This window comes from Rousettus aegyptiacus, unplaced genomic scaffold (assembly GCF_014176215.1).
Source record: "Rousettus aegyptiacus isolate mRouAeg1 unplaced genomic scaffold, mRouAeg1.p scaffold_m13_p_12, whole genome shotgun sequence".
In the NCBI taxonomy this organism is placed as follows: Eukaryota; Metazoa; Chordata; class Mammalia; order Chiroptera; family Pteropodidae; genus Rousettus; species Rousettus aegyptiacus.
The window spans coordinates 36837789-36859625 of NW_023416287.1; the positions used below are offsets into that span (position 1 = coordinate 36837789).

The following is a 21837-nucleotide window of genomic DNA, read 5'->3' on the forward strand; positions in this document are numbered from 1 at the left end:
TCCTCTCCCCAATCAGGTGAAGTAAGTGGTGACTGTCACTGCTGAATGCACAATGCTATTCAACGTCAGACAAAAAAATGACATGGCTCTATGTATAACTAACCAAATCATATTAAATTTAACAAAAGAAAAAGTTTCTTCAAAATTCTATCACAAGTTTTCAATTTTTTTATGTTAACTATACTGAAGATAACTAAATATAAGTAGGCCAATAATAAACATGAGGTAATAACCTGAAAGGTTTCAACTGTAAGACTATTAATTGAAATAGGCAAAACAAAATATGGAGTCTATTATGAAGCTAGGAATAGCTTGCCTCCTTTATTCAACATGTAAGAGATACTTAAAATACCAAGTTTAAGTAGCTATGATTATTTAAACTGGTATAAAGCCAAAAATGTATTAGCTTATTAAAGACACACACATAACTTAATGAGCTACAAGTGAATTATCTTCCATAAAATATACCTACCAGGCTGGCTTCTTTTGTCACTTATGTTTTAGTGTCATCTTATCCCAGCACCAAATGATATGTCATTTAAATGATATCCATTTAAAAATAAGCCAATTTTAACCTAAATTATGAGATCAATCTGCTGCAAATAAATAAATACTCAAGACTAAGTCTCTGCTGTTCTTTTCCCCTATAACAGTACTCAAAAATAGCAAAAAGAATTCAGAGACAACTAAAATTTTAACAAGATTACTGAGGTGAATAGAATCAGGCACGTTAGCTCTGAAGCTTGGAGAGGAACAGGTTCAACCCTTTCCCTTTCCTGATAATAAAATTAGAGCAATTAGTGCCTTGCCAATGGTTCCCTAACTGTACACAGCAGAATCAAAATTAGAATTCAGATCTCCAAACTCCAAATCCCAAGCCAGTTTCTCCTAACAATATGATACAAAAATAAAAGCTTCTAACAATATTTGTAATAGAATTTCTCAATTAAAAATAAGAACTAAATAGTTTTTAAAGATTTTTAATAGCATAATTTTGTCACTTTATAGCACTAATAAATTCAAGAGTAATAAAAAATGCCATTACACAGTCATCTAAAGTAAATACCTTAATAGAATTTCCAGTGTGTAGAAGCTTCTTTAAAGTTGAGCCTGAAAGTTTAAAACAATGAATCAAAAATGGAGTATGAATTTAAGTTTTATTTTTGAAACACCAATTTTAGAAACATTCTTATGAAAGATATAATTTTTTAAAAAATAAAAAGGCTGACATTCAGAAGCAAAACTGTATCACAAAAGGAGAGATATTTTAAAGATAAAAGCAATTGGATTATGAAACCTCTTCAAAATTCTTTTAAAAGAATCAAAATGATTGATATTAAAAGATACCCACCGTGGAATATATGCAAATTATCTCCCGTCAAGTACAAAATGAATGATTTTTAAATCTCCAAAGGTAAAAGTAATATAAAGCTACTGCTCTAAGACACTTTTACAAGAACATTTTACAAATATTCAGGAGAACATGTTTCTCTCTTTGCAATAACAACCACATTAATGGGTTTCGTCCATCCACAAATCCTCTAGCAGAGTTTTTGGTCACTGTCAAGAAGAGGAACCAAGGTTTATTCAGAACTACACCAGTCAACAGCAAAGTTTGGTACTGCAGCACACTCTAAGTAGAAAAGTATCTCTTATGAAGATGGAAACATATTACCTATTATTCCATAAATGTGTTCATATCCTTAGTATGAAGATGGCTTGGTAACCCCAACTAAATATCATATTTAGTCTCTAAATAGGACTTAATCTCAAAAAAGGAAATAATCTTTTAAAATAAAAAATATATTGGAAATCTTAAGCAAGAAAACATTTTCTTAAAATCAAATATTTTTTTGAGAAAAAACAATTGGATATCAAGTCACATTTACTCCACCAGTGTATTTCAAAGAGATGTTCCACCAAGAAATAAAGCCAGTGTCTCAACAATTGCTACAGTTCATATCTATGTGGATAGATACATGTATGTTAGTTAAATGTCTTTAGAAATTCATTAGCCAGAACAAAATCATGGCATATGTGAAGAAACCTTTAATAACTGCTCTCCTGTTTATAACACTAGGACTCTAGAAACTCCTCATTATTATGACTAGGTTACAGCACTAAATCACTAGTGGTTTGTGATTAAATAAAGTTGAAATGACCTCTTCTATCCACCAAACCATATCAAGTAATTTTTGGTCCAGAGTCAGTATTTACTGGGTTGGATGCTCTCACAGCTAAGGTTCAAGTGCCTGTGCTCATGAGACTATTTTATCCTACGCCTTTTCTTAACTGAAGGTCTTATGCCTTGCCTCCATGTTCATCCATTCTTAGGCAAAGTCTGGTCTGCCTCAGTTTAACATTTGCTCCAATATGCCTACAAGGACCTCGTGATTGGGCCCAAGAGACAGACACTCCCTCTCCCAGGAGACTCAGGATCCTAAAGTGTGCACAGACAATTCTCTTTCCAGACATCTGGCAAATCCATCATCTTGCAACACATTCTCAGAAACACTTTCTCCTAGTGATCATGTGTGACCACTGGGGCTCATCAGTCTTTCCCCTTTTTGGAATAGGTCTGAAGTTTTTATTTTAACTTCTTGTCTACCCATAGTTATCTATATCCATTCTTCCATACCCAGGAAGGAGAAAAATACACATAAAAAGGGCAGACTTTACAAAGAGACATAAAGAATGTCTGATCTATATCTGTCAATGGTCCCGACTTTCTAAAATTAATCTGGTATTTGTTACAGTAGTAATAGAAAACTAAGACATATCTATTTGATCTATTCCATCCTGTTGTATTCTTGAACTCTTGTACCTGTGAAGCAGTACGGCTTACTAGTTAGAAGCCAGATTGAGGAGCAAGACTGCTGGGGTTCAAATCCTGGTTCTGCACTTACTATGTAACATAGGTCAGTTACTTAATCTCACCATGCATGAGTTTTTTTCATCTATAATATGGGAAAATAACAGTACCTACCATGGAGAATTGTTAATGAGGTTTAAATGACTTAATATATATAAATACTTGGAACAGTGTCTGGTACATGGAAAGCATATATTCCCTCTGAGACAGGACATCAGCTATTTTCTAAGGAACTCATTTTAAATAAGAACAAATTTTTGCAGTGGGGGCGCATGGAAGACAGTTTTAACATGAAAACTGGTGAAAAGTACCTGAGAATTTTGTCTGGCTACTTTAGGTATTTCTTAAGACCCTAAATTCATAAAGATATTTCTACTCTAACATTACTTGACATCCTTTTCAGTTTAATTTCAAAAAGTTTCTCTCTATATATCATATATATCTGTTTGATTTTTAAACTCTTCATCCAAACTAAGATTACACCCACCCCCATCTCTTCAACCCTACTGGTTGTCATTATATTTTTAATATGAAAAAAGAATAAATGAATAAGTAAAATTTAATCAGTTGAACTGAGTCTACGAACTTCTAACTTCCACTGACTCATTTTTACTGTATTTTATTAGAATCCTTTGAATGTAACTCTTATTACTTTTGAGGAGGTAGTTAAAATACCAAGGCTGGGACTAAGACGATAAGAGTGAGGGTTCTGCACGAAAATTAAGAAGCCACTAAAAGACTCAGTAATCAATGGTGTGCAAGGTCTGCTGAAAGATGCCAGTAGAGCAGGAATACAGAACCTCCTGGCACTATAATATTGACAATAAACACAAAGGAGCAGCAGTCCACTGGAGGAATCTGAAATTAACAAAAATTATCCCATAATGAATCAAGGACCTAAATGTGAAACATATAACTATATAACTGGTAGAAACAAACATGAGAGAAGATCTTTGTGATCTTGGGTTAGGCAAAGATTCCTTAGACAAGACTTCAAAAGCACAATCCATAAAAAAAAAATCAATAAATTGGACTTTATCAAAATTAAAAACTACTCTCTGAGGGACACTATTAAGGGAAAACAAAGACCAGCCAAAGATGGGGAAAAAAACATTTCTAAGTCGTACATCTGATAAAGCACTTAAACCCAGAATATATAAAGAACTTTCAAAATTTACTATTAAGAAAATAAACAACTCAATTAAAAAAATGTGCAATACCTTTAAACATCTACTTCAGCACATACGGAGGGCAAAGAGCACATGAAAAGATGCTCAAGATCATTAGTCATTAGAGAAATGCAAATGAAAACCATAATGGGATAGCTTTGCACTACCATAAAAAGACTGATCACACTAAGTATTGATGAGAATGTGGAGTAATTAAACTCTCACCTTGCATACCCCTGAGAAATGTAAACTGGTATAATCTCTTTGGAAAACAGTTTGGCAGTTAAACATACACCTTTATATGATTCAACCATCCCATTCTCAAGAGACAGGTAAGCAAGCACAAAAATTTGCATACTACGAATGGTTACAGTAGTTTTACTTGTAGCCAAATACTAGAAATAACCCAAGTGCCCATCAATGAGTGAAAGAATAAACTATGATATAACCATACAATGAATACTGTACTACCCAGAAATAAAAAGGAATGAACTATTAATATACGCGCCAACAGAGATGAATATCAAAGTAATTATTTTGAATGAAAGAAGCCAAATAGAAAAAAGTACATACTACGTGATTCTATTTCTGTAAGACTCTAGAAAAATTAAACTAATCTATAGTGACAAAAAAATAGATCAGTGGTGGCCTGGCACTGGGGTTAAGATGGAGAAGGGTGGGAAAGGATCATGAAAAAACTTTTGGGAGTGATGCCTTTTGTTATCTTGATGGGAGTAACATTTTCACAGGTACATACCTATGTCGAAACTTACCAAAATGTACACTTTATGTACAGTTTACTGTATATAAATTATACTCCAAAGAAAAATCTATTTTTAAAAAAAGAAAAAACAGAGAAGGTAGCCTGGAAGTGACTGAGTGAAAGATCAGGAGGATGGAAGTTGTGGTCAAATAGAGGTCTACGTGATGACAAGAGTCTAGAAGATAGAGTCAGGAAGCCACAGAAGATAAGGGGATCAAGAGTCTAATGGGTAACTTGGTGTTAAAAAAAAAAGGACTGAGAGAGAGCAAAGGCATTTTTAAAAAGGCAAGTGAGCAGGAGATCAAAAGAAATGGCAGCAGCAAGGAGGGACAAGGTCAAGGGAGAGAGGTTTCTGCAGAGGGGGTACTAGATGATGCCTGGATTTGGCCTTGGAGAAAAGAAACCATAATCTCACCTACATACCCCTAAGAAGGACAGAGGAGCCTCAGAGGTATGCTAGGTTTCAGGTAGCCAAAAAGGTGAAAGCAAGAGGCTGAGGCTATAGGGCTGTTGCTTAACCCAAGAAGAGGACTTCTAGAGGGAAGAGTACAAAGTGGACAGGAGGGAAGAAATGCAGAGCACTAATGGTGACAGCACCCCTGAGTACCCTGGGAAGATACCAAGTAAACTGAAGAGGCATTAAGCCCAGTCTCCCTGGTGGAGGGATCCAGGGTCCCTGTATTTAGCTCAGCCTGGCTGTGATGCACCTCCAAGGGAGTCCTAGTGTAAAAGGAATGGAGAGACCCCGACTGCCTTGAGAAGTGTGAGCACTGGTGTGGACTGACTATGAGGGACCCAAGAAGAGCTGTCAGGCTCAAGCTCCTAAGGAAAGGTGAGAGCCTAGTGAGCCCGAGAACATTTGGGAAATGAAGCTGCTCACAGGTCGTATTCACATCCCAGGCAATGTGAGGCCATTGGATAGCCCAAGGCATAATGTCAGGGATACTCTTAAAAAGACATAAACAAATTTACAGTTTAGTTATGCACTTGGTTTTTATACTATGTATAAAAAAATAATTGAACAAATAGATTCAATTATGACATATATAAAACAGATATGAAATACTGTACATGTGTGAATTTTCCACTAATTAAGCCCACTGCTTTAAGTCCAAGTGTTATTTCTTTTTAATATTTTTGACATAAAACATCTCTAGCATAAAATATATCCTTCCACTCACTCAGCAAACATTTATTGAGGACAAGCACAGCACTGTATGCTGAATGGGACAAGAAATCTGCTTTCTAGAGGCTCATGAGCTATAAACTCTCTTAAAGCAAATAAACATATAACTTGAACCCTATACTTATAACAAATGGGCACATGAAGGAGTACCACGGCCTATCCTCACACCAAGTATCCCTGGTTTGCTAATGTGCCCATTCTTTGTCATCTCCTCATTCCATGTCAGTTCTCATTATTGCACAGAGATAAGGCTTCAAGCGGCCACCTTTATCCACCATGATTTACTGGCCTAAAACTGACTTTGGTGAAAATCTGATAAACAAATTTTAATCAGTAATTAAAATTTACAAATAGTTGAGTAGCAAGTCAGCATACACCACAGACATGATGCTGTGTCAGCTATTTCCCTAATCTTCTTCCACTCTAAACACCACTTAAAGCAGTATCTCTAGATGTTTGGCATAATGAACTAGTGTTCATTACCTACTATAAAACTTAAAAAGTTTAAATGTGCTTCCTCATTCAATGATTTATAGCAAGGAGTCAGCTTTAAAAACCTTAAACAAAGAGGAAATTACAGACTATGATTTCCCTCTAAAAACAGTTTTAAGAAAAATCGAATTATCTCTCTTTGCTGTAGACAAAACATGATGAGGTGATAAGGAACAGACTTCAAACAGCGTGGCAGCTGATGTTATAAATTACTCTCTTCCTTCTCAAGATAAAATGTGGCTGTCCAGTAGGCCAGAGAGCTTTTAAAATTTGCAGAATATAGCATCTACTCTTATTTTAAGTTTCTATGCTTTTTAAAATTGTTATCTGCAGTGTGGTACAAATGCACACTGAATCAGTGGTGTGTAAACCAAGCTTCAAGGCTCTAACTATTTATTTCAGAGTACCTTAGCCGCTACCAGCTGCAATAACATTTAATTTAAAAGTATATACAGCACTGTTCTTTCTATTAGATAAGGAATACTAGATATCTATAATGTAAAAGATCTAAAATAAGGAATATTACATACCTAAAATATTAGGCACTGACTAATGAAAAGCTTCCTGTCCTACGTAGCCTCAGAAGTTGTACAGAAATCAAGATGCCAATGCTAAGGAGACATTTAAGGCACATTCCTTTCCTTTGAAATGTGCATTTTCCTTATAGTTTCTTAGTTTCTACAACTAACTTGGTCAAAACCTTGGCTGACCAATAGTAACAGTTTTAACAAATCCAAATAAACTAAGAAGAATGTAAGCAGTACAGTAAGTAAAAAATTTGTAAAATTAGAAATCCATAATCATTTATCAGCAATTTCAAAATCAACAAAGCTATAAAAACTGAAGGTTTTTGTATAATTCATTAGTGTACAGGAACTGACTTGATTTTAACTCATGCTATGGCCAACACCTGATTAACCTGACTAAGGTTCTTCTGGATTTAGTTAGCCTGCTGATGATAAATACTTGTATCTTAAGCTATAGAAATAATAACTCTCATGGTTACAGGGTGCTGTCCAGACCCCTACAGTGTTATATATGGACATTGTGTGAATGTTCACTGTATATCGATGCATCACAGTACCATTCTTAAATCTGAAAACTTCTCAGCTCAAAGCACAAATAGCCTGAGGATCATAAAAAAGATGTGAATCTAATACCAATTTCTACCTAGTTTGATACATCATGCAAAAATATACTTATTTGAAAAAAGCCTGTTTGATTCAAGCACTAAGTACATAAACATCAACAATAAGATGATTTTATATGCAAATGCTCATACTTCAGCATTCTGAAACATGACTCACTCTGACCAAATTATAAAGCCAGCTTATTCTACACACTGGACAAGCTAGATAAACACTTGCTTTTGTAAGGCTCAGGAGACCTAGTACTCTGCAATCACAATTCAGCAGTCACTGTTCCTGGTAAAATGCTGTTAAACTGGGTAAAAAGTTACTTGTACCAGCAGTTTTAACAGTAACCACGTGGTAGTGGGCAGAGTTAAAGTAATACCACATAATGCCTACTAGATGGATAAAGTTTCACAACACAAATAGCAAATTAATTTCCATACAGTTCTAAAAAATTTATTCATTCTGAGGGGGCTTATTAGTCTTTTAGACATTTTAAAGTACTAGCTGAAAAAAATGAGTATCGTTTTCATATGACATTTAAGAAATTGAAGAATTATATCTTGCACAAATAAAAAATAGTGCATGTACTTATTTCTCATTGTTATCCATTCCTGCTGTACCACAGAGCATCACAAACCCCCATGATGTTTCTCTAGATTATACTTAGCACTCGACTTTGTTTATTTTCACTTTAATTTAAATACACAAGGTCAAAATATCAATTAAGCAGAAATGCTACTGACAACTCTCTAAAATTTAAAGGAAAACTTTCTTTATTTGAAAGATTTAAAGACAATGGCACTACCTTTAATTATTTAGTCACTCGGTTCAATATATATATTTACTATACATACTTTACTTTCTTTATATTTATAACATATAAGTTTAAATAATTCAGTTTATAAAAGGGTTAGTTACATTTTCCATATAAGCAATCCTCAATTAAAATCAGGATTCTGAATTTTGAAATATCCACTGAACGCGCCACATTCTTTCAGGTTTCATGTCTTCCACATATTGATTTCCTACCCAGAAAGCCATTTCCACACTTTCCACAAGGCTCAAATTAAAATTGCCTCACTTTAAGCATTCCTTCATTCATCTAAATAGAATTACTCAACTTTTCTTCTTTGCTACCATTATACTTTTTTCATAGTAACAAATATGCTGTAATTATTTTTTCTCATCTATCCCCCACTAGGCAATCAGCTTTTACAAGAATGGTGAAATATTCTTTGTTTTTGCCCCAGACCTTTGTACACAAATATCTCTCCCTCAATAAATATTTTTTTAAAAATGAATGATCAAACAATTAAGGTTCCATTATAAGGCTATGTTCTCCTCAAATGTGATCATCTGATAAGAAAGAAAATTTGTAGAAAATGTCAGAGTTTTCTAAGGCAGAAAGACTAAACCAAACACTAAACCAAACAGAAGGTACAGTTCACAATCAATCGCACAAATTATTCCATATGTGCTATGAATATTGAGATGAAACACTGTGTGGTGTCCGGAGTTGGACAGAAAGGGCAGCGATAGTAATTTCAAGTTCCCTCTTGCTGCCATATCCTACAGAATTCAAACAATGAATTTGAGTCAGTAATAAAGGCTTGAAGAATCAGATATTTTGTAATGAAAATGTAAAATTACTTAAGAAAATTTCTCTAGTTCAATGTTTCTCAGACTTTATAAACAGGAATCCCCTGGGGCTCTGGTTAAAAATGTAGACTGATTCGGTAGGTCTGGCTGGGGTCTGAGATTCTGCATTTTTTAATGAGCTCTCTGTTGATGCTGATATTGCTGGTGTAAGACCATACTTTAAGTAGCACTTTTAGAGCACAGTTAGATATTATATTTTCTTCCAAAGTTCAGGTTGGACCTTTCTCAGTTTTAATTAGCATACCCTTGTTAACATTTCTTGCTATAACCTATCTTGATGATAGTAATTATGTAAAACACTATTGAAAATTCAGTTAGAAGACATCCATATGACTTAAAAAATTATTTAATTGTTCTTACCTATGCTCTGGTAATGCCATCGAAAGAAAATTCGTTCAGGTAGAAACTGCAGTATTTTCTATAAAACAAACAAACAAAAATCATAAGATATAAAAAGAAAATGAACTACAAATGAAATTATGCATTTTCATGATAGGCCTATAGCCTATATATAGGCATCTGCTATATATATTTTTTTTCAAAAAAAACTTTGTAATAAATACTGCACTTTATCCTATACCCCAGTTTCTTTTATTTGCCCCATATAAGCTTCCCTGAATGTTTTAAAAGGATTACTGTCTCAAGTTTAATCATCCCTAAAGAAAAACAAAACTAAAATGATAACTTTATTTTAATAAAATCATAGCCATTGCTTAAATATTAAAAAAGTAATTTCTCAAATGCCAGGTTTCCCAGTTTCTTCTTTTTCACCTTCCTCTTCTCATTTCTATTATAATCATTATAAGTCTGAATAGGAAGAAAGTTGGGAAGGAAGATGATCAACGAAGAGGATTACACTACAAACAAAATGATCAACGAAGAGGATTACACTACAAACAAAATGAGTCACATGGCAAAAATTTCTTGAAATAGCTGAAAATAAATTTTAGGATTATAGTTATGAATACCCCCACATTGGTAGATACAACAAAGAAAAAACTTATGATACACAAAGTATTTGACTAATAAAAGCAGCTTTTCAAAAACAGCAAACAAACTAATGAGAATGACTTTTTTTTTCACTCTAGAACAAGTTTTGGCAATTTATTCTCAGGTATTATGACTCCTTCTATTTCAGCTGCAACCACCTTTTTTTAAAAACACAGAAATCCAAAAACTGGACTAAATACATTTCTTGGTATTGACAATACTTTACTATTTTACTATGAAAATCCTCATTCTAGGTTTATTTAGCTTAATATTCTAGGATTTTAAAAGATTAGGTAAAAAATTTATATTCGCTGATAAGTATATTTTCAGGCAGCTAATGTTAAACCATCTCCATTTGAGCCAACTTGGGGTTTAGTTTGGTTTTGTCTTAACTTTCCAACTGGGTCAGTAATAATACACATGTATTTACTTAATTTGTTCTCACTTCACAATAAAGGTATGTGTAAGAACTTCTGGGAAAAGGGAAAACAGGTAAACTTCCATCAGATATAACTTTAAATGGCATGTACTTTTTCCCTAGTCTGGATGCTTCTCCACCCATGGCCTTATACAGATGGCGCTGCCTAACCATCCGGGTCTCACTACAAAGGACACGTCCTCACAGAGATTTTTTAGGCGTTCTATCTAGAGAAGCCTGGCTCCTTTACCACCCCTCTGATACTTTCTGCATCACCTGTTCTATCATTTTACAGTCCTCAACCCTAGCTGAAAGGATCTTGCTGGTTCACTTATTTCAAGGCACTATTCCCTCCATCAGAGTATAAGCCCAATAAAAGAACATCCATCTTTTTCCCTTAAGTATCCCCAGTACCTACTGCACTGGAACACAGTATATGCTCAATAAATATTCAATAAAAAAAAAAATTAGAAAGCCTTTATAAAATTGTGAATTTTACCAGTAATCCCAATCTTTGCTTTGGTTCTAAGTTCTATGTTCATATTAACATAAATATACCTTATTTTTAACAATAGTTACATTAAAATGTATGAGTATGCTTGCTTTGGCAGCACATATACTAAAACTGGAACGATAAAATGTACGAGCATGTTTAACACTGAACTTACTAAAGAAAACCCAAATAAAAAATAAAAGCTGTATAATTTAAAAGAATTTTTCAAGATCTGATAAACATAATATAAATGTATTTAGTTACATTATTTGTTATAAATTCTTCATGCTACACATCTACGCAAATAAAAATGATATGCAAACATCAAAGAACAGAAACAGAAGGAACTGCATATATGAATGCCAAGAGGCAAAGATGGCTTGATGCCTTAAAGGAACAGCAGAAGCAAGAGGATCTACTGGTATATGGGTGAGGAGAGAAGAAGATTGGACTAGAGAGGTAGATGAAGTTGAGGTTAATGGAGTGGTACACAGTCCTAAACAGGTTGCAGCTGGAAGTGAATTTAAGATGACTGAGAGGCAGAGATGTCAATGAAGAGGCAATGGTACTATTTCAAATGAAGAATGCAATGGCCTGGACCAAGGTCAGCAAGGTAAAGAGGAGAAGCATATGATAGTGATATTCAGTAGATAAAATTGTCAAGATGGGTAGGTAGAGTCGTTTTGGTAAATGGAGGACTCCAGAATGACTACCCAATGGTTTACTGGATGACAATACTTTTATTTAAGATATCAAATCCAGAAGGAATCCCAGAATTGAAGCATGTTAAGTTTGGTCATTGATATCTTGGAATTTGAGGTATCAATGGATTATCTTAGTAGAGAGATTACTCTAGACAACTGAATGTAAGAGTATGAAGTGCAGGAGGATTTAGATGGTATCAGGATACAGGGAGCAGCAGAAGATGTGTGTATATGAGATTCCTCTGGAAGAGAGCTGAAAATGAGATGATGAGAGGAAGCCCTGTTGGTAACAATGCACTGAAGTTCTAAGAAAGTTAAGGATGAAGAAGGTAGAGCAGAAGCTAGAGAAAATGTGCACAGGTCAAAGAAGAAACTTGATGTGCCAAGTGTTTGTATGTTTACTTGTTTTAAAGATTAGAAATACTTATTATTATTTATATGTACTGCTAGTTAGAAAAAGTTAAAAATGCTGGCAAATGTGAGAAAATTGATGCTACATAACAAAGTGACTTCAGTATTAAATCAAGGTGCTCAATGTTATCTGTTGCTCCGAGAACCCACAACCTTTGTCAGCCAGGCACCAAATGCTAGGCAGGATAGATCCATCTACTGTGCAGAGTCAAGCAGCTCTGAGGGGAAAAAAAATATCAAAATAAATCTTCACCTTGCAATATACACACACACCAACATGAATTTTAGATGGATAACACATACACACACACACACACACAAGTGTAAAAACTACATTACGTTTTAGGTTCCATTACATTTAAAAGGAATCAGAAGTAAAAACAAGAAGCAAGTTCTCTATAGAATATTTTAATAAGAACCCACACGAGCATTATCCTAGCAACAGAATGTAAATCTGAACATCTCCATGAGCTGTAGAAAATGACAAAGACATGAGTGAGAACCCAGAGAACTATTTATAGCTTACAGGAAAACACGACAAGCAAAGAAGTTGGTACAAGTAAACTGACAACTCTGGAACTGAGAATAAGGACAAGGTAAGGTTGTCAGCAGTAAGGTTGCTGTCAAGCCAAGGAAGCAACTCTAGAACCTGAAATAAGCACAATGTGGGGACAGACTGGGAGGTCTCTAGACTAAAGAGGGAAAGACGGCCTCCATTTGCACCTATTTTATGATACTTGAACTCAAACTTTCTCTTCTCTAAAAAATTTACTATAAAGGCTAGTTCGACATGTTTGATAACAAATGAATAATTGTTGCAGGTTGAGTTCTCTGGAAAGAAGACGCTGTGGTGGAATTAGGAGTGCTAACGGCTATCGGGGAGTAACACCTGTGAAAGTGAAATGAGAAAGCGAAATGGGGCAGGGAGCGTCAGAGCACCACAAAGAGCCAACGAATATCTACCAGCCTGGTGGGAACTCTAGAGCAAAGACTGCCTGTTAAGTAGCTCCAAGTGCCTGAAAACGGTGAAGCCCTTGTACCACTGCCTCACTTCTCATTGGCTGTGGACCGCGATGAAAAAAGGGTGACCATGACTGGAAAGCTGAAGGCATTAACAGCTGAGGCTGCCAGCTAATACACTCCTTGCAGATGCGCAGCAAATTCTTTCTTGAAGGGGAACATGAGCAGCACATCTCTATGTCTGCCACAATAATCTTCAAATGATTAATTAGAATATTCTCATCATATTAAAAAGCTGAAGTACTAAGAGAAGTGTACCCTACTTCAGAAACATGGTCTCTGCTGGCATTATTTCTCATCAATTGGCTGCTGCCTCACATTGATGGAGATCTGGGTCCATGAATTCTACCCATGCTTTTTCTGCCTCCTTCCTAAGGGAATGGCATAGCAGAGCCTACACAGCAGTGTCCTACTTTCTCATGCATTCTCCTCCAAGGGGACCTGGCACATCAGGTGCATTCCAGGATCATCTTCTGATCCCATCTTGCCACTCAATTTTAAAATGTCTTATAGAAAACAATGAGAAAATACTCTAAAGATTCAGGATAGATCTTATCTTAGATTACATGAATGCTTGGCATGCCCACTATTCTTCATATCCTTACTTTAATCATGAAACCAATTTGGCACTGAATCATGCTTTTCAACTTTCCAAAATACTTATTGTTTTCTTGATTTAGGTTTCTTTACTTAGTATGCAACAAAGAAAAATGTCTTTTTAATATCAAGAAAAAGTATACAGCAAGATACTGTGTATCTAGATGCTTAGATACTGTCAGTTGGACATAAGTAATCTCTAACTTGTTCTGAGGTCAGGCCTATCATCATCTCCACTTCTGGATAAAAGTTTACAGATTTACGAAGTGCGTGGACTTTAAAGAGATTAAAAAATACTCAATAACGTGCAGATATGAAACACCATACCCAATATCTAAACTACTAAGAATATTCCAATATGGACAGAATCTTACACAACAGCTCAAAGGCTGAAAAATCACACTGATGCTTCTTTTTGTACCCAAATACTGCAAGGGCCATTTGTATGCATAAAGGTCTATAAGGTCAATAAAAATAAAGCCCCACACAACCATCTGCATCTAAATGCTGAGTCTGTCTCTCAGAAAGTCCCAGATGAAGCCTACCTTTATTGAGGTAAATACAATATGGCATTTCTACTGCAGCCAGTATTCTAAGCTATACTACTGTGAATGCCATATAAGCTATTGACATCCTGTTTGTAGCTTCACTGCAAAGTAAAATAAAAAAAAAAATTCAGGAAAGCCACACAGTGTGAATAAATATTACTTCTTGGAAAAACACATGGCTCTGTTTAATGCTCGGTGCTCAGGTGCATCTATATGGTAATCCATTACAGCACACTCGAAATAGAAATTGGGTATTACTACTGATCAGCACACCAGGGACTCTGTCATCCCTTTAACTGATTATCCACAGTTCTTTTTTCTTCAGAACCTACTGCATGACTAGGAATAATGCAAAATGTAAGGTGGAGTTTGCACAAGATGCTATAATGTACTTCCTAATTGTTGATCTTAATTAAATCTTGTGAGAAACATATTTTTTCAAATTATTACCAAACGATTGTAAAATATCTCAGTAAATTCACACTTGATTTCAATTCCACTTAGAAAGGAAAGACAGTGAAAATGTGGAAAATATTACCTAATATACTAAAACAATGACAAACTAAACCTAGGTCCAAGGTAGAGAATATGGGGAGCAACTCTCTCTGAAACTAGCTGTGTGACACAAGGATGCCAGGTAAAGAAAATATTGACCAGGGAGAAAATAAAAGGTTTGGTTTAAAACAAGTCTTAGCTACCTTTTGAGTTAGAAATGTTCATAAAACTTATAATGAGAACTGGGCAGCTGAGTTTAAAGGGAACATTCTATGAATGCCTGTGCCACAAAGATAGTCTGGTTTCAGAAGGACTCATGTAAGTAGGAGCCCAGTGGCATGAACCCTTCCAGGTAGACCTACAGAGAGGACAAACTTATCCTTTAGCTGTCCTGGGCCTGGCCACTCATCTCTTAGTAAAAATGACCCAACTTTCTGATGTGGAAAGGATATTGACATTGAACTCTGCTTGGAACCTTAAAATTTAAGAGAAATAGAACTAAAATAAGGAGCTACATAATCTTAAAAATAAGACTACATTTTTATCTAAAAAAAAAAAATGTAATGCTTTTCTTCTTATACAGGCAATCCCTTTCTATTTATTTACTCACTAGCCATGCTGTTACCAAGTAAGGAAAGCCCACTTCTATCTTGTCACATTCTTTTCAGTCTTTAAGACCAAACTCAAACATCACCTCTTGAGAAGGGCCCTCTTCAACTGTACCTCTTACCATATCCCTCACCAGCATGCTTCCCAGGTAGATGGGCACAAAGCCCACTCCACCATTAGATGCTGGATTCCTTGGGAGAAGGGGCCCTCAGTTAACCATCGTGTATCTCCAACACCAGGAATAGTACCTGGCACATAATGTTTCCTAATAAGCACTGCACATACAAATAGAGGAATAAGTGAAAATGAAAAAAAAAGGAAAACAAAGAGAATTCTAATTTTAGTTCATGTGTATAGGTGGACACAAGGAAATGCCCAAGATTGAAGAAGGTACCCATACTCTAACATGGTAGAAACACAGAATCTGGAGAGTGAGCACTTGATAAAGATAAATGAGAATAGAATTGTGCTTTCAAACATTACAGCAAATCTTAATGCTTGACTCAATCATCACCCAAAAAGCAATACTTTCCTTGGCTAACAAGAAAATGAATAAAAGTATTTCAAAAGAGAGACTTAAAATATAAGGCAAAGACATCTAAAGGAAATACGGAATGTAGTAAAAAGGGAAGGGCATTAATTTCTCTCTCCAGTATTTTAGAAATCAACCAATATTAAAACATCGAAAAACCTCATTAAGCAATGAAAATTGCTTAAGGATGAAGGATCCCTCTACAACCAACACACAAGAATTACTGTTTAAAGCACAGATGAAACTGCAATGGGGGTAGGGGTGGCCCCCTCCCATGAAAGCAAAACACAACTTGAATAAGAAGCAAAGGAAGAAATCATCCTAAGAAGAAATGAAAATTCATCCTTCTGAAATAGATATGCTAAAAAAATAGCGTAATTTTTTAGAATTTCTGATTCATGTTCCACTGAATCTATTTTAAGACCTAGGAAAACAAAGAAAGTAGATATACAAATAAGTAACATTTTTGAAATCAGAAAATATACATGAAAATGAAATATATGGAAAGCATGAATCTAGAGTGTCCACTGCAGAGTCCTCCACCATAACCCTGTGCTGGGACACTGTGCATCACATGGCCTCCCTAGAACTAAACAAGTAGAACAGAGAAAAATGTCTATATGTAGTGCATTTTAAGTTGTAAATTCAATATAAATATAAAATTTAAAATCCTACATAAATCTAAAAAGAAAAAGTAAATTATCCACAAAGGAACAAAAATCAGGGCTGACCTCAGTCTTTCTTTCTGAAACATAAGCTCCAGAAAACAGTGTGGTCAATGGCTCATTGTAGGCAAGCCAAGAAGAACAGGCACCAAAATACAGACATATACGGAGAACAGGGGTCCCAAAGTAGACCAGGTGCCTATGTACCAATCCGGTATATAATAAAGATAGTTAGAGTAAACTGCCTATTTGAAAAACAAACAAAATTCAGAATTTTTAGGGAAAAAATTATGATTTGAAAATTATATAACCAGCTACATATGTTTGCAGTTAAAAGGCAGATATTCTAGAGTTGGAAATACATCAACCACATACCTCTTTTCCTCAACATACTAAGTGATTCATGTTCCAGCAAAAAAAAAGAGATCAATTAATCCAAAAACAAGGTACAGGGATATAAACACTGTGACAGTGAGCTATATTTATATAATTGGAATTAATTAATATGGTTATAAAAATAAATTTTCAAAATAACATAAGAAAAGTAACATTCTAAAAAACATTATAATAAAATACTCTCAATATAAAATGATTTAAAGAGCTAGGAAGTGAGAAATATAAAAGATACATGAGGTTAAAATAAAAGTTTGCGGCTATCATCAAAACTACTTTATTCTTGACATGGAAAAGTAGAAGAAAAAAGGTCCAAACCATATTTTGTTAATTTAAAGATAATTATTGGAATGATAGAAAATAGAAAGTCTATCTTCTAAGTCACAAAGCATATTCCATAATGTGAAAGTCAGTGACCTCTCTCCCCAAAAAAACAAAAGAATAAAAATGTTGTCACACAAAGAGTAATAAAAAAAAATAGGGTAAATTCCTGTATAAGACCAAGTCAATCAGAAATGGTTTTCAAACACAGAAAGATTAACAATACAGAAAATGACATATCACATACACATGGGCACAAACACACAACAAAGTATCAATATCAAGTGAAAAGGCTTTAAGGGGGAAACAGGGAATCATTTCAAATACATTAAAAAAATGTAATTCACAACTCAGCTGTAATATTCATGAACCTTTATGCAACCAATAACATAACATGAAATAAAACAAATAATGAAAATAAAACAAATACAGAAACTGAGAGGAAAATATATTTATAAAGGGAGCCGTACAGTACAATATAGCAGATTTAAATATAGTAAGACTGATTTGAAAGATATATTTGGAGAGAGAAAATAATACTTCACATATTCTAACATTAATAAAACATTTACTTCAAGTTATTGTTCTAAGCCATGTAAATAAAACTCTCAAAGTAGGAATAGCACAGGTCACAAGCAAACTAAACGCACTAGAAGTCCACCACTGAGAGTTTAAACTAAAAAATTCTCAACTACTTGGAGGATTTTAAAACACTCTTCTGAGCAATATTCAAGTTAGAAAAAAATATACCACTATAATTATAGACTAAAAATTATCAACAATGTGAATGCTGTGTAACAAAAACTGGCCAAAGCTGAAACAAAAGGCAAATCTGTAGACTTTAATTTTCTCTAATACTAGAATGAAATAAACAAAACTAAATTTTAAATTTAGAAAATTTAATAAAGGTGGTTATAAGGAAAAATAAAAATAGAACCAAAGCAATTTTCATATCAATGAAATCATCTTCAAATCATCTCGAAATCACTAAGCTATAAATAGGAATTTGAACTGGTAGTAGTGCATATAATTAAAACAAATATCCACTGATTCATTAATAAATATTCTTATTAAGTGCCCCTTTTGTGCCAAGTATCAGGTGAGGGATTAGAGATAGAAAGATAATAGGACACTGTTCCTGCTCTTAAAGCTACAACCCTAAGGAGAAAAGCCAAGAACAGCAAGGATGTCCGTAAATGCACAAGGAAGTGAGTACAGACAAGGGGTACTTTCAAAAGGAGACCACCCTTGAACTGCATCCTAAAAGATACACAGGAGTGTGCCCAGCAGAGAAGGGCATTTTAGACTGACTAAGCAGCATCAGAAAAAGAAAAAAGAAAAGAAAAAAAAAAAGTCCTTCTGCTTTATCTGAGGACCTTCAAAAAGTTGCCCGAGTGAGTAGAAGTAAGATAAGTGACAAAGGATGGAGGAAGAGGCAGAGGCCAAATCAGGAAGGGTTCTGAAAGCCTTACTGGGGAGTTCAATCTGTTCAAAAGGCCATGAATCAGAACTACCTTACACAAAGAACATTCCAAGTGGGTGAGGGAGACAGAAGGTGCAGAAGATCACAGACCAAAAGAATAGTTAGTGGATATTCCAGTAGGGGAAATACTGAGGCTCTGATAGGATAGAAGATAGAAGACCACCTGCATGAGATGTAGATAACCTTGTAGTGGAGAAAAATACTATCAATATTGAGGAAAATAAATAGCACAGATAGGAAACTATTTTTATTAGGTACTAAAAATACAATATTCAAAAATTTGGAAGCTTAGGTACTTTAGAGATTGTAAGAAGTTATATTTTCACTTTACTCAAGATCATACAGAGGTATAATTTCTTTTTAAAGAAAATCAACTTGCACTAGAGTCTTTACCTTTAATTAGAGAACATCCAGAGACCTTCACAAATCCCAGATTGATAGCATATAATTCTATCCACAGTTTATTGTTTTGTCCTGAATAAAGCACACGTGAAAACAGATTCAAGAGGAGTCTTCTTTTCACACAAGGGTCTTACATAGGAGATCTCAGTCACAACCAATCTGCCATGCTCTTCTTCATTTCACACAAGCTTCTATTTTCTAGCTAAAAACTACATTTTTCAAATCTCTTAAATATTGGTAGCAGTACAAGTTGACTGTTTCTTCTGTGCCATTTTTCACAAAATGAAAAAAAAAAAAAATCACTTCCAGAGAGTTTCCAAGTAAGCAATGATGACGAGAGAAATCACAAAACTTGAGCTCATTGCTAGCACATGGTTCCCACCATTCCAGAATCTTAGAGGATTTAAATGCTTGCCTAAGCGCCCCATTAGGAAGTATCATAGACTTGCAATCATCTCAGGAGTGGCTACTCTGCCAAGTTTATTCGGTGAAGGCCTAAGGTCAGCAAGAGCAGCTGATGATGGACTTCAGGTTTCCATCCAGACTCTTCCCTTCCAATCTGTCCAGTGTCACAACAAGCATATCAAACATCAGGCGTCACTCTATAACAGCCACCACGCTACACATACAAATGAGCTATTAAAATTCACAACACAACAAATATTTGTACAACTCTCTCCTAAATTTCTTTTTTTAAAGAAAGAAAGAAAAAGGAACCAACTCATCAACTCATCCAAATGTGTTAACGCATTAATTCCAATCAATTTAAAGGAAAACATCCTTTACATACTTTCTGCTATTCTAACAACAAACAACATGCTCAGGTTATAATGTGAATTTTCCATAAATTTAGCCCTGATGCAGTTTCCACCATCTGCCCTTAAAGGGTTCTTGGAAGCATCTGCTAGTGTTGCCTTCCAGAGAGCCTGCTCCTGACAGTGGAGTGGCACTACATGAAAGGAGTTAGCATTCCAGGAAGCTCAGGGCACCTGGGCTGCAACAGATAATCACTAGAATGTAATTTCAGACTTTCACAAACATCTTGTCTCCAGTTTCCCTTTCCCGAAGGTGGATTGAGTAATTCAGTATGTCCTGTTGGGGCAAACCCAAGTCACCTATAAGTCTTATCACCTATAAGTCCTAAGGCATAAGGAAAACAGTCTTGAACACTGAATTATTAACATGTTATAATAAGATAATAAAAATTTAACCAGAATGCATTTAAAGACTCTCTAGAAAGGACTAAATATTTATATTTTGTTTCTATCTTCCCTGAGATAACTTACCACTACAGGCAACACAAGACCAGCGAGAAAGGACACAGCCCTCTACTGTGATCCCTGAAGGGGGGGAGAGGGGTCTCGAGGAATATTGTGGAGCAGGTTACACTGTCATAGAAATAATGCTATATTATCTAGAGTTGTTCCCAACCAAGGGCTCAACATTAATAAAAACAAGTATGACTAATGTGATAAAGAGTACCAGAACAATTATACACCTCTATTATCATTTAGAATATGCATAACATTAAAATATGTCCCAACATCATAAAGGTGACCTGATATTCTGGTCACGATAAACAGTGGCACTGATTTGCCTGCTGATTGGAGTTCAGGATGGTTTGGGGGAGGGGAGATGAGTGTCTCATTTTGTTTTGGTTTTTCTTTAATGTTTTCCAGGAAATTTGAACTGACACTGACCTTTCTTCAGTTGCTATCTGTCATTTAGAATTATGGTAGTGACTTAGGAGCGTCATTCAAACCCAAAACCATTCTTTCAAAAGAAGAAAAGATCCATCGAAGTATCCAAATATTTGCACTCAAGAAGAACTTAAATTCCAAGGACTTAAGAAGAATCTGTTTTTCTTGTTCATTTTATTTGTTCCTGTCCCTCCTCTACTCTATAACGGTAAAGTGGTCCTTAAGGGAAAAAGAAATAAAAATCAATAACTACATGAGAGGTTTGTGGAAGGAATTCTTTCACTTCGGTGTGAAGAGGAGGGAGCTGCATTTAAGTGTTTTTGCACACTGGACAGCCTAAAATATATAATGACAAATAAAACAAAGGAAAGTAGGAGCTGAAGAAACCAGTTAATTGTAAAAATATAATCTGCTGTCTTGCTTTTTATTATTTTCTCTTAAGAAAAGGCACTAGGCTTTGCATAAAGAAAAAGGATGGACTTAATCCTGAGTGAGTTGACTGATCTATGATTCAAGTCTATGATTTGCACTGAACCTCTGCAGGAGATTCTAATTTTTCATTTTCAAAGAGTTATAAAAGATATACAGTTCTACCAAAAGGAGGAGAAGGAAGTGGAGGAGGAAGAGATGTAGGGGAGAAATGGAAACAAGCATTGAAGAAATGTTTTTAGTTCTGTTATATTTATAATTCTAATTTTTCTTCAGGCAATTCTTCATTATTAATACCTGATGTAGGATGGTACGATTAAATATGAAAAGTTATAAATAAATGCATTAGT

The 21837-nt window shown here is 34.9% G+C and overlaps 1 protein-coding gene across 5 annotated transcripts in view; it reads right to left on the minus strand.

The window, feature by feature from the left end:
• The window catches only part of RALGAPA2 (Ral GTPase activating protein catalytic subunit alpha 2), a 284872-nt gene that overhangs the window by 226678 nt on the left and 36357 nt on the right, over positions 1–21837 (minus strand). For all 5 annotated transcript variants that reach the window (XM_036229723.1, XM_036229721.1, XM_036229724.1 and 2 more), the window contains exons 4-5: positions 9638–9695; positions 1067–1110 (exon numbers count right to left, since the gene is read on the minus strand). In XM_036229723.1, the coding sequence (XP_036085616.1) occupies positions 1067–1110; positions 9638–9695 (102 nt within the window). The remainder of the gene's footprint in view (positions 1–1066; positions 1111–9637; positions 9696–21837) is intronic.